The following is a 13,308-nucleotide window of genomic DNA, read 5'->3' as shown; positions in this document are numbered from 1 at the left end:
TTTATTTATGAAAGACTTGCTCTAGTCCACTCCCTCGTCATCTCCCGGACCCACATTATGACTAGCCACATCCTTCAGCAGACTGGAAGTCATCTCGATTCATTCTTATGAGACTGACTTTGTGGCTCTTGATAGGAGTGAATAGTGGTAGCTTCTTCCAGTTCACACTGGAGATGCTAGAGGATTTAAGTAGTGAATGGTTGAGGTGGCAGGGGATGACAGACCATGATGGATTGTAGAGTTTCACAAAAATGGGTTTAAAGAGGTTTTCCAAGACTATTCTCAGGATAGATGAATATCAGATTGGTGGAGGCCCCTCGCTCGGCACCCCCACTTATCTATTTGAAGTAGCTGCGGGGGTTGACTGCTGCGGCCGCTTCTGTGCTTCACAGGCACAGCACTGTACATTGTATAGCAGTTCAGTCCCATTCACTTGAATGACACTCAGATGCTCTCAGGCTGTGCGCAGAATGATAGAAATCCTGCATCCATTTTTGTCTGAAGACTGGATGATGGTGCATGGCTTACAGGTGTATTCCCATTTTTAACCAGTGATTGCTGAGATGGGAATACCTGCCTATAAGTCATTGCCACCGGTGAATGAGATAATGGAAATAGTTGAGCTGTGGTTATTCTACGCTGGTTTTCTCATTCCCATATAGGTGCAAGGGAGCAGAGTTAACAGTGCAACACTGAGCGATATTGTTTCCGTAACTTCTGAGATGCGGTAATGGCATGGGTCGCTCTGCTACGCTATTCACACAACTCTTAATAATTTCCGTGGGAGTTAGGGAAACTGGGAAATGTCCGATTCGTCTGTTTCTATAATCCTGGCCACCTCAGTCAGCAGAGATGAACCCAGGTGGGATTGCAGGAGGCAGTATGCAAGATGGATGCAGACCCTAGAGATGGATCGTGTGGATATGCCACGAAGGCCCAAGACGGGAATGCTGCATTGTCTTTATCTTACTGTGGGCCGCACAGAGCCAAGGCTCCTCCTGCCGTCAGTTGTCCTGCAGTTACAGAGGACTTGGAGGAAGGGCGACAGGACTGCACTAACGGAACACACAGAAAATATTTTATATCCTATCAGAATTAAAACAAAATAACTAAAAAGAAAGATCAAAGGAAATGGGATGAAGGAATTGCTGGAATATTTGGTTTTCTTTCGTGCATTTTCTATAATCGTGCTTTTAATTTACCATTTAAGGGAGCCCATCCCTCATGTCCAATAATAGGGCCACCCTATGAAAATGATAGTGCTTTATTCTGTGCAGTGGCCGGTATTTCTTTGTGTTTGATACATTAATAAAATAAATTCATTGGCTTCTTTTTTTTTTTAGGTTTACATCGAACTGAATCAGCCTGTCATGGCCGCCAGTTTATGTTTAGAACTGGGGAATTCTCTTAAGGTATTTCATAATGGAGAATCTTATTTTTTTACACTGATGAAACTTATTATTTTTTTTTTTTTTTTATCTTTATGAACTTATTTTTGGTCACTATTTAAGGCTAAGTTTACATCTGCATGGTATTTTCCAACTGGGTTTTTGTCAGTTTGATGGTGGGAATTGTGCAGCAGGCAGTGGTGTTCTTGCTGTCAAAATGACAAAAACTTCAACAGGAGCCTGTAATTGAGTCAGCGAGGTACTTCATAACTTTTTAATTGTTTAACCCCTTAGTGCCTGCCCATAAGCCTTTTTACAGTGGTTACTTAAGGGCTCTAAATATACCTCTATGCCTTTTTAAAGCACGGTAGTTTCAGTCCCGCATGGGAATCTCATGAAGGAAGAGCAGGAGTTCCATTGTCTGGTGAAAGCTGGAGAATTCTCTGATTCCAGCTGTTTAACTTTTTAGAGTCAAAAATGTGTTTTTATTAGAGACTTTGTTCATAACATACAGATAGGCTGACAATAGCCTCAAGCTGGTATAATTGCCATAAAGAGTACTATAATCAATACAGTAGGAACAATTGAAATAAACTGTACCCTGAATAATTTAATAATAGCCTTTAATACAGTCTCTGTGATCTATTTTGTAACCATAAACTAGGCAACTAGGAAAAAAACAATCGAAAAGATAAACTACTATACGTAATTAAATCATATAAGTCAATTGTGAAGACGTTTTAATTTTAAGGAGAAGATCTCCACAGAGCAGTCCCTGTAGAGGGGCAAGACAGAGGAAACAAAAGGTGGATATAGACGAGAGGGAGATTAGGGGTGTGCTACGACCCCAAGAAGTGTTGGGGAAATGGGGTGAGGGGAGAGCATAATAGGAGTAAAGAAGTGACAGAGACGAGGTGAGAGAGGTGCAGGTAAAGAGAGTATGCCTCAGACCAACTCCAGCAACAAAAACCCTGTCATTCTGTTAGGTAGGCAAAATCCCCTTCACCAGCCACTGATCAAACCTCGTGGACATACGAAACATCATCCAGCCCTCCCACGTGGCGTGAAAAGCCGCATATTTATCATTATCATCCCTAGCCCGCAGCTGTTCCATGTAACTAATTAATTTCGTCTAAGGCTGTTGCCCAGTTCAACTGTGTCGAGGTAACCTGGGACCCCCAGAGTCAGGGGATTACCATCCTCCTAGCCAAAAGAAAGAATCTGAAAATCTCTTTCTTGCTAGCAGCGATATATCCCGGTAAGATCGATAAGGCAATCTCAGGGGTGAGTACTAAGGAACTCCGTCTCAGGATATTCTATAGGAGCGTTAACTCTGACCACAAACCCTAAATCCGGGGACAGGACCACCAGATGTGTATATACTTGCCCACCTCTCCCATGCACCTTCAACACATGTCGGAAGAACCCGAGTACATTCTGGCCAGACAGGTCAGGGTGCCGTACCACCTTGTGACGGGCTTGTAGTTCAGCTCATGATGTCTACCCGAGACTGGCATCTTCTGTGTTAAGCTAAGGAATTGGTCCAGTCGTCATCTGTCAGGGATCGACCTAGCTCGTTTTCCCATGATCCCTGGAACCCTAAATCAGAGTCCCAAACCTCCCCAGCTGCCAGTATACTATACACTGCGGAGATCTCACCCCTCGAGTCCGGGGAGTAGCGCAGAACTCTTCAAAGGGCGTGGAAGGAATGTTCAGTTCCGAGATTGATCCCTGAGCTCATAAAAAGTGGCATATTTGTAAGTATTGGAACCACGCACTTTCCATGGGTCCGCCGTCTCCCAAAAGTGTGATCAATGGTTTAATTTCATCCTCCTGTATAAGATCACGAACTCTAGGGACATCGGTTCCCAGTCTATTGAAAAGCGGTAGTCTCACGTCTCCAAAGGGGAAGTCCGGGTTCTCCACGAGGAGTCCATGGGCTGGAAATGGTTACCAGTCCGCCTCGCTGCTCAAAGCCATCCCCAGTCCTCAAAAGAGAATCCAGGAAGGGCAATACCTTAATGCCACGCCGCCGCAAGCCTCCCTTAAGCCAGAAAAGTCCCTGGACCTGACAAGGGGTGGATGTTTGCTCTAGTTCGACCCATAGCTTGGAGGACCCTTTATGCATGAGGTCCAGAACGGTCTTACAGTCTGCAGATCTGTAATAGAGGAGCATGTCTGGCAAGCCCGCACCCCCTCCCCTCTCCTTCCAATGGGTAAGGAGATTGTAGCTCAGACGGGGCTTAGACACTCCCCATACAAAATGTGCCAGCACCCTTCACAGTTTTAGAAAATAATGTTGCGGGATCTGAATGGGCAGAGTTTGGAAGAGATACAGAAGCTTCATCTTGATAGTGTTAATTCTGCCAAACAATGAGAGAGTTACCAGGCGCCGCCATCTTTCTAGGTCTTTCACTAGAGAGGAGTATATAGGTTTATAGTGTAGATCATATAGTTGTTCAGGGTCGGTCGATAGTGTAACTTCCAGGTATCTTATGTGGTCTTTCCGACAGTTCAAAGGACAAAGGGGCTTAAGTTGTTTGACATCCGCAGATGGGAGCGTTATATTCAGAATTTTGGACTTGCGCAGTTTATCTTGAACGTACTAACCCAATTGTAATTGTCGAATTCTTGTAGAATGGAAGGTAGGGCCTGTGTGGGGTTCGTGATATCCCGCACAAATTAATGCTGTGGGGAAAAAAAATTGTCAAGAATTGGGGTTTTTCATTTTTTCCCCTTCCACAAACGCTATAAACTCCAGAGGGTGCCATTAAAAAAAAACGCAAAACAAGCTTCTTGTACAACATTATCCAGGTGTAAATAAGAAAGTTCTGACTCTTGGAATATAATGATAGAAAAGCGTACAACATCACTTGGACATTAAAGGGAACCTGTCAAGTCCACACAGCAGTATAAACTACAGTGTGATGCTGTTAGGGGATGTGATACGGAGCCTGATGGTGTATTTATTTATTTTTTTATACTCGCCCGCTTCCGCAATCCAGTGCTGTCACCCAGTGAAGTCAACACACGGCACGAGAATCTGACACTCTCAGTCCCATGTGTGCACTTTCCCATAGACTCGTATAGGAGCATGCGTACAGAACTCTGAAAAGAATCAGAATTTGTACTGTGACTGCTCTGGAGTGCATGGGTATAAAACATGCATTCTCTGCCTCCCTGTCATGTCTCCTAACTTTTGTGGGGACATGACTGGTTCCCTTTAAGGTGCAAAATCAGACTGTCATAAAGAAATATCCCATGAACAACATTTCTCGCCTGGCCACAGGATAGGTGGTAAATGATCACCGGACCCCCACAACTGGAACCCCTGCTGACTCGGGACTCCCGATAATGTGATTAAGGAGGATTCTAGCTGTCAGACCCCTAATGAATCATCTTATGGCTGTTGCAACTTCTACCTGATGGAGCGATCTGAATGAATTGCAAGCCTCTTTTGGGGGCTTGCAATTTCCATTGACTTTTCTGTCTGTATGAAAGCCGTTGACCGAATTCAGTCATCTGGAACATACTTTGACTTTTGACTTTCAGGAAGCAGGGCATATTTAATGTTCCACAGAAGACATTAAATTGAATTGGAACACCTCTAAAGTTAGTGGGTCTATTTAGGTGGTATATAATCAAGTATACTAGTAGATAATGGATCAGATGCTCCTAAATAGCAATAAAATGACAATACCAAATATTTATAATTTGTCTGTTTTACTATTTTTGCACAATATAATCATGTGTTTGAAAAGATTTCATTTTCGTGTTGCCGCATTACGAGAGCAAAATCTTTCTGACAGCTCCTTGCAGTTGTGTGTTTGAAGTATAAAGATAATTAACATGGCTGTAGGAATAGCTACACTATTACTTGCATAAGTGAAGTCTTACTTTCTCGTCCGTATCACTGGGGGACATTGCTGAAGACCTTGGTATAGCTATTGCCATAAGGAGGTGGACACTAAGCAGAGAAGTGCCGTGTTGGTAACCACACACCGCAATCTGTGGCTTAAATTCTCGGACACAGATCCTTCCTCTAAGAAGGCCTTAACAGGTCTTCTTTTTGTTGGCTCAAGACATTTCGGAAATAGACGTCATGAAATCATCTCAGAGGCTACTGGTGGTAAGAGTTCTCAGCTACCACAAAACAGAGCATTGCAAAAGAAAAGAACCATTTTTGTTCCTTTCGCTGCTCCAGACCCTGAAATTCGGATAGATAAAAGGCCACTTAGGAACAGAAGCGAAGGTCCTTTATTGAACTGAGATCATCCCGGTGTCCCCATTCTCAGATCTTCAAAGCTGCTACCACGAAATCTTGCACATGAAGGGTGGCCCCATCCGATCCATTCTGGGAAACTTGGTTCACCTGTGTTTCAGGCGCCTGGGTTTGGGAAATCGTGTCTTCATGCCATAGAATTTTCGACTCCACCTCTAGATAAGTTTTTTTCATTTCCAGAATTGCAAGGTCTCCTTCAAAGGCCAGAGCTTTTCTTTGGGCAATAGACAACCTGTCCTCTCAAGGCATCATTGTTGCTGTGCCTCCTTCTCAGCATTATGCAGGTTTCTATTCAAATCGTTTCATGGTACCCAAGAAGAAAAGTTCTGTCAGGCCAGTTCTGGATCTGAAGAAGCTGAATCAGTATGTGAAAGTCTTGACATTTTCACTTTGAGTCATTAAGATCGGTAATTGCCTCCATGGAACTGCAGGAGTCCCTGTCGTCCATCACCATCAAGGATGCCTGTCTTCATGTATCCAGCGCATCAGCAATTTCTCCTCTTTGTCATCTGCTTGAATCTCATCAATTCAAGTCAACCACCTTGTGGGGTATGGCTTGCAGGATGCAGCGTAACGCCTCCATTTTGCATTACGGCGCATTCTACTCGGGCAATGGGTTCCTCGTGGTTAATACATAACAGAACTTCCGCTATGTGGGTGTGTAAAGCCACTAATTGGACCTCTTTGCATACTTTTTAAAGTTTTACTGGGTAGATAGTTTTGCAAGTGCAGACGCCTCCCTCAGTTGGAGAGTTTTACAAACGGCTATAAACTGACTGCATGTGTCCTTCCATATTTTCCCACCCTCAAGGAACTGCACTGGAACATCCCAAGGTCTTGAGATGTGTCTCCCAATGATACAAACATGAAATCAAGATTTTTGTAGTCACCGCAAATCTTTCTTGCCTCGTTCATTGGGCTGTCGACACAGCACCCACCCATGCTGGTGTTAGTATTTTTACTGATATATTCCGCCTTGTTGGAAGACTTCTATACAGTTGCACATGTTGCTACAATTTTGTATAGTTTTGTTACCATGTTGTCATATTGACTGTTGTTTTTGTATCTTATTTGGCAGCTCCTACTGCTTGCATACAAACTATTTAGCTTTGTGCATGCAAAGAGGTATGGCTAGCTTCTCTGCTTAGTGTCACCCCCTAGTGGCAGTAGCTATGCCAAGGTCATCAGCTGTGTCCACCAATGATATGGGCGAGAAGTACAATTTTTTTTTTCTATTGGTAACTATGAGGAACTCTTCTAAAGATAGAATGGATTCACTTATTTATAGATCTCATGTGAAAATGTCTTTATTTGTAAAGAAAATGTAGATGGAAAAAATTGTATTTTTTCACTAATAAAAACAAATTTTGTTTTTCAAATTTGCTAAAATCTGAAGCCCACTATGTTTTTCATTTAATGATCCAGGATATGAACAAACTTGGTGAAGCCTTAGTTTACTTTCAACGTGCAGCAGAGTTACAAACACAAGTTCCAATTGAATGCCTTCTGTCTCTAGGATACGTAGCGTCTTGTAAGATCATGACACGTGAGTAACTGCTAGGTGAAGTGTTACCTGTAACATTGGTTATTAATTTAGTATTATTTACTGTATATACTCAAGTATTAGCCGACCTGAGTATAAGCCGAGACAATAAGTTCCACCACAAAAAACTGGGAAAACTTATTGACTCAAGTATAAGCCGAGCTATGCTCGAGTATACACTAGGTAAAAAAAAAACCTCCATACTCACCTCCCAGCCGGCGTCTGTGTGACAAGCTGCTTGAATTCTCCCCACTGTCATCCCCCGCCGTCCTCTCTGCTTGGCTCTGTCAGTGCTGTGTAAGTAAGCACTGTGATTGGATTGAGCGCCAGCAAATCACAGCCGGCACTCGATACAATCACAGCGCTTACTTACACAGCACTGACGACAGAGGATTTGAAAGCTGAGCAGTGAGATGACAGCGGGGAGAATTCTAGAGCAGCTTGATTGGCTGTGAATAATCGAGCACCGACTGTGATTGGCTGACGCTCGATCCAATCACAGCTCTTACTTACACAGCGCTGACGACGGGGGATGACAGAGCCGAGCAAAGAGGACGGCGGGGTATGACAGCCTGCCGCACCGCCACCGGAGACACAGACGCTTGCTGGGAGGTGAGTATGGAGGTTTTTTTTTTTTAAGCCTTCCCTGACTCGAGTATAAGCCGAGAGGGGCTTTTTCAGCACAAAAAAATGTGCTGAAAAACTAGGCTTATACTTGAGTATATACAGTATATTACATATCTTAATTGTTGACTTTGTGTCCTAGCCTCCTTGTCAAAAGTCAACGTACTCTGTGAAAGTGGCACCTGATCCACATGTACAGTATATGATTACTTTTGTTTCTTCTTTAAAAGCCATAGTAAAAGTGCCAACACTACTAAACTTCTTTGGCAAAGTGTCTCATTTTTCACACTTTTTTTTTCATAGGTATAAATCCAGAAGATAAAAGATATTGATACGTTCTTTTAATTTCTGGTCAGAAAACATGTGGTATAATTGCACATGTTTTATCATGAACTTCCACGGTGTGCAATGTGGTTATTTGCTGCATGGTTCTTACAAATAAACCTCCTTTACGATTGTTCTGCCAGTAAAACCCCCTGTGGTCAACAAGCACCTCGCACCTGTAGTTTTATGAACTCTGCAGCACACTGCCCATTCAGGTGCTCCCGGACGCCTGATACGTGGGGCGAGGCGTTCTACAGTAAAGAAATTCCCTCTTGTAAATTTTTATTTGAACAAGCCCAATCTTTTTTTTTTTAACTCAAACTTTGTCACCTTGTAAAAGCATCAAAAACAAAAGTTAATGTATTACTGCGGTATTACATTATGCAGCATGAGTGAGCAAATGATCACAAGCTCAAGTCCCCTTTGAGGGCTTATAGACAAAAAATGTAAAAGTGAGTTAAAAAAACCCCCCACTAATTATTAGTAAAAACAAAAGGAAGTAAAAGTTTAAGAAAACCCCTTTTCCCATGTTTCTAATAAAATCAAAACAATAAAAAACAGAAACACATTTGGTATCGCTGCGTCCATTAAAGTGCGATCTATCATAGTAACGCGTTTTGTCCTACGGTGAACGCAGACGGTTCTGATAATCTGTATATATTATGGAACAGCTATGCATGCAACTCCCTTTAGTGAGAGAGAGAGACTGACTAGTATATTTAATTAGTCTGCTTATTTACTTTTACTGAATTGCACTGTTTTTCACCCATCTTTTGCGCAGGAGATTATGATGGAGCTCTTGCGGTGTTCACAGAGATGCAGCTTTTGGCCCAGGAGAAGGGTCTTCACACACCGGGAAACAATGTGCCAGTAGGTAAGAACAATGCTAGATATACAGAGAAAGAAACGTAGAACTGACACCCCCCCCCCCCCCCCCCCCGAGACCCTACATTGTTTGGATATTTTTATTTTTTTACAATCTTGAGTCACTGGCAGACGTCTGCAACCGTAATAATGTACATGCATGTATATACATGGTGTATAGATTGCATTACAGCTGTGTTTTGGGGTGAAATGTTTGCTCAGTATGACATTAAATACAATGTGATCATAAGATGGGCTTTTAGTAATACAGCAAAAAGTTTTTACTACTTTTTAAATGTATGCAACGTTACTGGAAAAGGGTCGTCATGTTTTAGTCTGAGCGTGTGCTGAAGGTTAGTACATGGGGGGATATAGCTCTGTTGTGACTACTCTTGAAAGGGGCAGTGCGTGGCTACTACTGTAGCGGCGGTGATTACTGTAACTGCTGGATGAAGAAATAGACTGCTGGGACTACTAGAAAGAGAGATTTGTTCCAAAAAATTGTTGTAGGCTTATACCCCACTTGTTGCTTTTTTGTGTGCTCTTTCCACAAAGCCACAGGCTTCAAGTGGTGCAAGAGGTTCCGAGGCATCTGAAACATACAGGAAGTTAAAAGTTATCTGTATTCATCTCTTCCTTTTAAAATGCAACATGTATTTCAGCCACAGACATCCATATCGGGCCAAAGGTAGAAGACAAGCAAAGCACATGTACAAACCCTAGTGCCTTTTATACACCACCGTGTGCTGACCACCTCATCTTCTCCACCACCAAAATCACACCCCCTAATCCCCATAGCTCCCAAAAAGATATATGCAAGATAAAATCACGTGAAAAACTATCAATCTTTGTGTATGAAGTGATTGTGCTGTTCAACAAATGGTTTTACTGCTAGTGTATTGAGACGGGATTTGTGGTGACTATGGTGATGGTGGGGCTACTGTGACTAATGGGGAAGCGAAAGAGTCAGTGGGTGGTGAAAGTTTTGTTACTAGAGCTGGACCAATGTGAGCACAAGGACATCTTGCTTTATCAGGAGGGAATGATAAATTGGAGTATATCCTGTTTTATGGTAAAAGTGGTCTATGTCTTCGTTCCAGGAGCATTCTTGGACGTTATTGTAAAATGTGAAGTCTCCCGGGTCCTTCTCCTTATGCTGCTGCAGGTACATTCCCTAAAATCAAATATAGGATTGTTGACTCTTTACTCCTGCATGTAATGACTATGGTCTTTATATTGCTCCTATCTCATTTTGCCATGTATTTGTGCTATATTTTTGAAATTCCTTCTTTGCATGATGCTCTATTGAACATAAATGGAATCTGTTACCTACTTTTAGCCCTGTAAGCTAGGCTTATGGGATGAAAGTAGGTGGCCTGTGCTGCTGCAGTGAATTATTGGTGCTGCTAAGTAGTCTGGCCATTATACAATTAAAATGTGCAGACTACTTAGCAATGGATTGAGCGGCGTCTTTCAGCTCTTACACCGGGGGAAGGCAAGTATAATATTTACAACCACGAGTCACCTACTTTCAGCCCGTAAACTTAGCTTATAGTGCCAAATATAGGTAACAGAGTATCTTTAAGGTTGGAACCAAAAACGTGGCACAGAAAGAACAATGAAAAGATTTTTTTGTTAGCATTCTAATTCAGGCTGTCTTTCTCAAGACGCTGTATCCTAACAAGTAACTCTGATCCTAGTTGTTTAACCCCCTCAGATGCTATCATCTCTACTGACTATGGCACCAAAGGGGTTTTACAGTTCTTAGCTCATCAATGGGGTTGCCAAGGTCACCTGGTCTGCCATGTACACTCAGGACCTGATAGGTTTCCTCCCAGTAAAACCCCAAACAGGCAATAATACATTGCAATGCAGAAGCATTGAAAAATTTATTGTAGGCCAGTGATTCCCAACTGGGGTGCCGCGACACTCCCAGCTATGGAGTCAGAATTATTCACATTAGGGATTGATTATTTTTTGGCCATTAACACTATGGGAAGTAAGATGTGAGAAAGCGCAGCAAGCAAGCTCTGCCCATGATGGTCACGCTGGCATACACTCCTGAAGGCGCATGAAGTGGGGAGGATGTGCGTAATACATGAAGAGGATTGCACCTCTTTATGTATTAATAGCGCCTGGGAAAACTATACTAAGCTGGGCTTAGTAAAATACCCCCATTGTTTTAGGGGGATAAAAAGCTATGCAGAAATTGTCACCACATGAATGACCTGTACTATAAAATTGGTACTTTATCCTGCACAGTGAATGCCATAACAGAAAGCCAAAAACAATGCATAGAACAACTGTTCAACTGGCCTCCCATAAACAGCAATAAAAAATGATCAAAAAGACAATTTTGGCATGGAGCCGGCAGTGAGGAAGGGTCCGGAATTCCCCCTCAACATTCTACAAATTTTATTTTCAGCTGCAAGAAAAGTTTGGCGGAGATGATTGCTGCAAAAGGCCAAATGCAGACGGCTGGGTCGGATTTCGACTGCGAGATCCTCACAGCAGGATGCGACACTGTGCCCCTGCAGTAACCTCTGACATCTTCACTCTGCGCTGTGGATGTGCTGGCTGGCCCACAGCCAAACATGCACAGTGCAGAGCCAGTGCGTCAGCGGTGCGAGGCTCACACTAAAATAGGACATACTGCTGTTTCCATCCCCCAAGCGGAATATCGCAGTTGATTTCCACTCCTGGGCATGGAAATGCATTTTTCAATGCATGTCCTATGGGCTGTATTTGCTGCAGGATCCAGAGCTTCACATCCTGCAGTACAAATACACCCGTGTGCATTAAACCAAAAGGGGATGTTTACTCAATGTGCTCAATAAGACATAAACGATACAACCGCTTTGATATCTAAGTCACAATTCTATACAAACACAATGTAAACTAACAGATATTTTATTAGTTATCATTGCAAAAATCTTGGGCCTCTTGCCCACGGCTGAGTCGGATTCCGCCTGCAAAATGTCGCAGCAAAATCAGACCCGGCGCCCCCCCAGAAAGCACATACTCTCCGGATCCGCGGCGAGAGTCTCTGCTGGCGCGCATGTGCAGTGCATGATGTGCCGATGCTGTGCGATGACTCGATTTCCCACGATACTTCCGCTGTGTTCACAATGCGCAGTATCGCGTGACGGACGGCTTCCATTGCTGCAATTGTCCCCCGCGAGCGGAAAATCACAGTTGATTTTCCGCTTCTGGGCAGGGAAGAATCTGTTAACATAGTATGTCTACGGACGGCTATTGCTGCGGGATTCGCAGCAGGTGTCTGACCTCAAATCCCGCCGTGATTATTCGTCCATGGGCATTCGGCCTAATTGCAAAGGGCTCACTAAATGCTACTTACAACTGTAAATGCAGGAATCAAGTCCTATAATGCTCAGGAATGCTGTTGTTCCTCATGTACACAAGTATACATATGTACATATACGTGGCTTGTGCTGAAAAGATATGTTTATTCTGAAAATGAACATGGCCCCCTTATCTGAAGGCGTGTCGTATTCAGTTATCTTGGGGAGCACTGCTGTCTGAGCAGAGGAATGGTTATAGTGCTGGAATCTTATGCAGGAGTTACAAACTTAATATTAAAGTAGAACAGTAGAGAAAAACTGGTGGAACGACCCCAGTAGACTATGGAAGTAGGAAACCATGTCCTCTTTTTGGAGAAAGGTAGGTAGGGATTAGTTTTCCATATTTAAAAACCCAGGGCAGGATTTTCCATGAATAGAAGGTGCAGCTCACCCCAGATCCCGTCATACCCGAATAAAGAAAATTCTTTGAGTATGTGGCGCGACCTCTAGTTGTAATATAATTACGTGAGATTAGTTATTGCCAAACTTCTCGCCTTATTGATTAAAACCAGCATGTATATGCGTTTCAAGGTTAATGAAACTCTTTCTCAGTATTTGCTGGGACACACATCTGGATGTTGACAATGTATCTTGTGTGATTATATTAGGCCTGGAGGTTACGCCACATACCCAAAAAATTTTCTTTCTTTTTTTTTTTTTTTTTAATATAAACCCATTAAGCATGCGGCCTTTTTTTTCCCTTTTTAGGTTTTTCCTCCCCACTTTTGAAACAGCCTAAATCTTTTATTTATTCATTGGCGCAGATGTCTGAGGGCTTGTTGTTTTTTTCCAGGACGAGTTGTATTTTTCCTCTGTATCATTGGGGAACACAGCTAAAGACCATGGGTATAGCTTCTGCCGCTAGAAGGCGATACTAAGCAGAAAAGTGTTGACTCCTCCTCCTAGTTATACTCCTCCTGC

The 13,308-nt window shown here is 42.9% G+C and overlaps 1 protein-coding gene across 1 annotated transcript in view; it reads left to right on the top strand.

Moving 5' to 3' along the window:
- LOC136621040 (40-kDa huntingtin-associated protein-like) overlaps window positions 1–13,308 on the top strand; it is a 43,137-nt gene that overhangs the window by 13,480 nt on the left and 16,349 nt on the right. Inside the window, exons 5-8 of the mRNA XM_066596224.1 lie at window positions 1,344–1,412; window positions 7,096–7,216; window positions 8,943–9,035; window positions 10,126–10,190. Of these exons, the coding sequence (XP_066452321.1) occupies window positions 1,344–1,412; window positions 7,096–7,216; window positions 8,943–9,035; window positions 10,126–10,190 (348 nt within the window). The remainder of the gene's footprint in view (window positions 1–1,343; window positions 1,413–7,095; window positions 7,217–8,942; window positions 9,036–10,125; window positions 10,191–13,308) is intronic.

This window comes from Eleutherodactylus coqui, chromosome 3, assembly GCF_035609145.1.
Source record: "Eleutherodactylus coqui strain aEleCoq1 chromosome 3, aEleCoq1.hap1, whole genome shotgun sequence".
In the NCBI taxonomy this organism is placed as follows: domain Eukaryota; kingdom Metazoa; phylum Chordata; class Amphibia; order Anura; family Eleutherodactylidae; genus Eleutherodactylus; species Eleutherodactylus coqui.
Note: the sequence above shows the minus strand (reverse complement) of the source record. Positions and strands in the feature narration are given on the sequence as shown.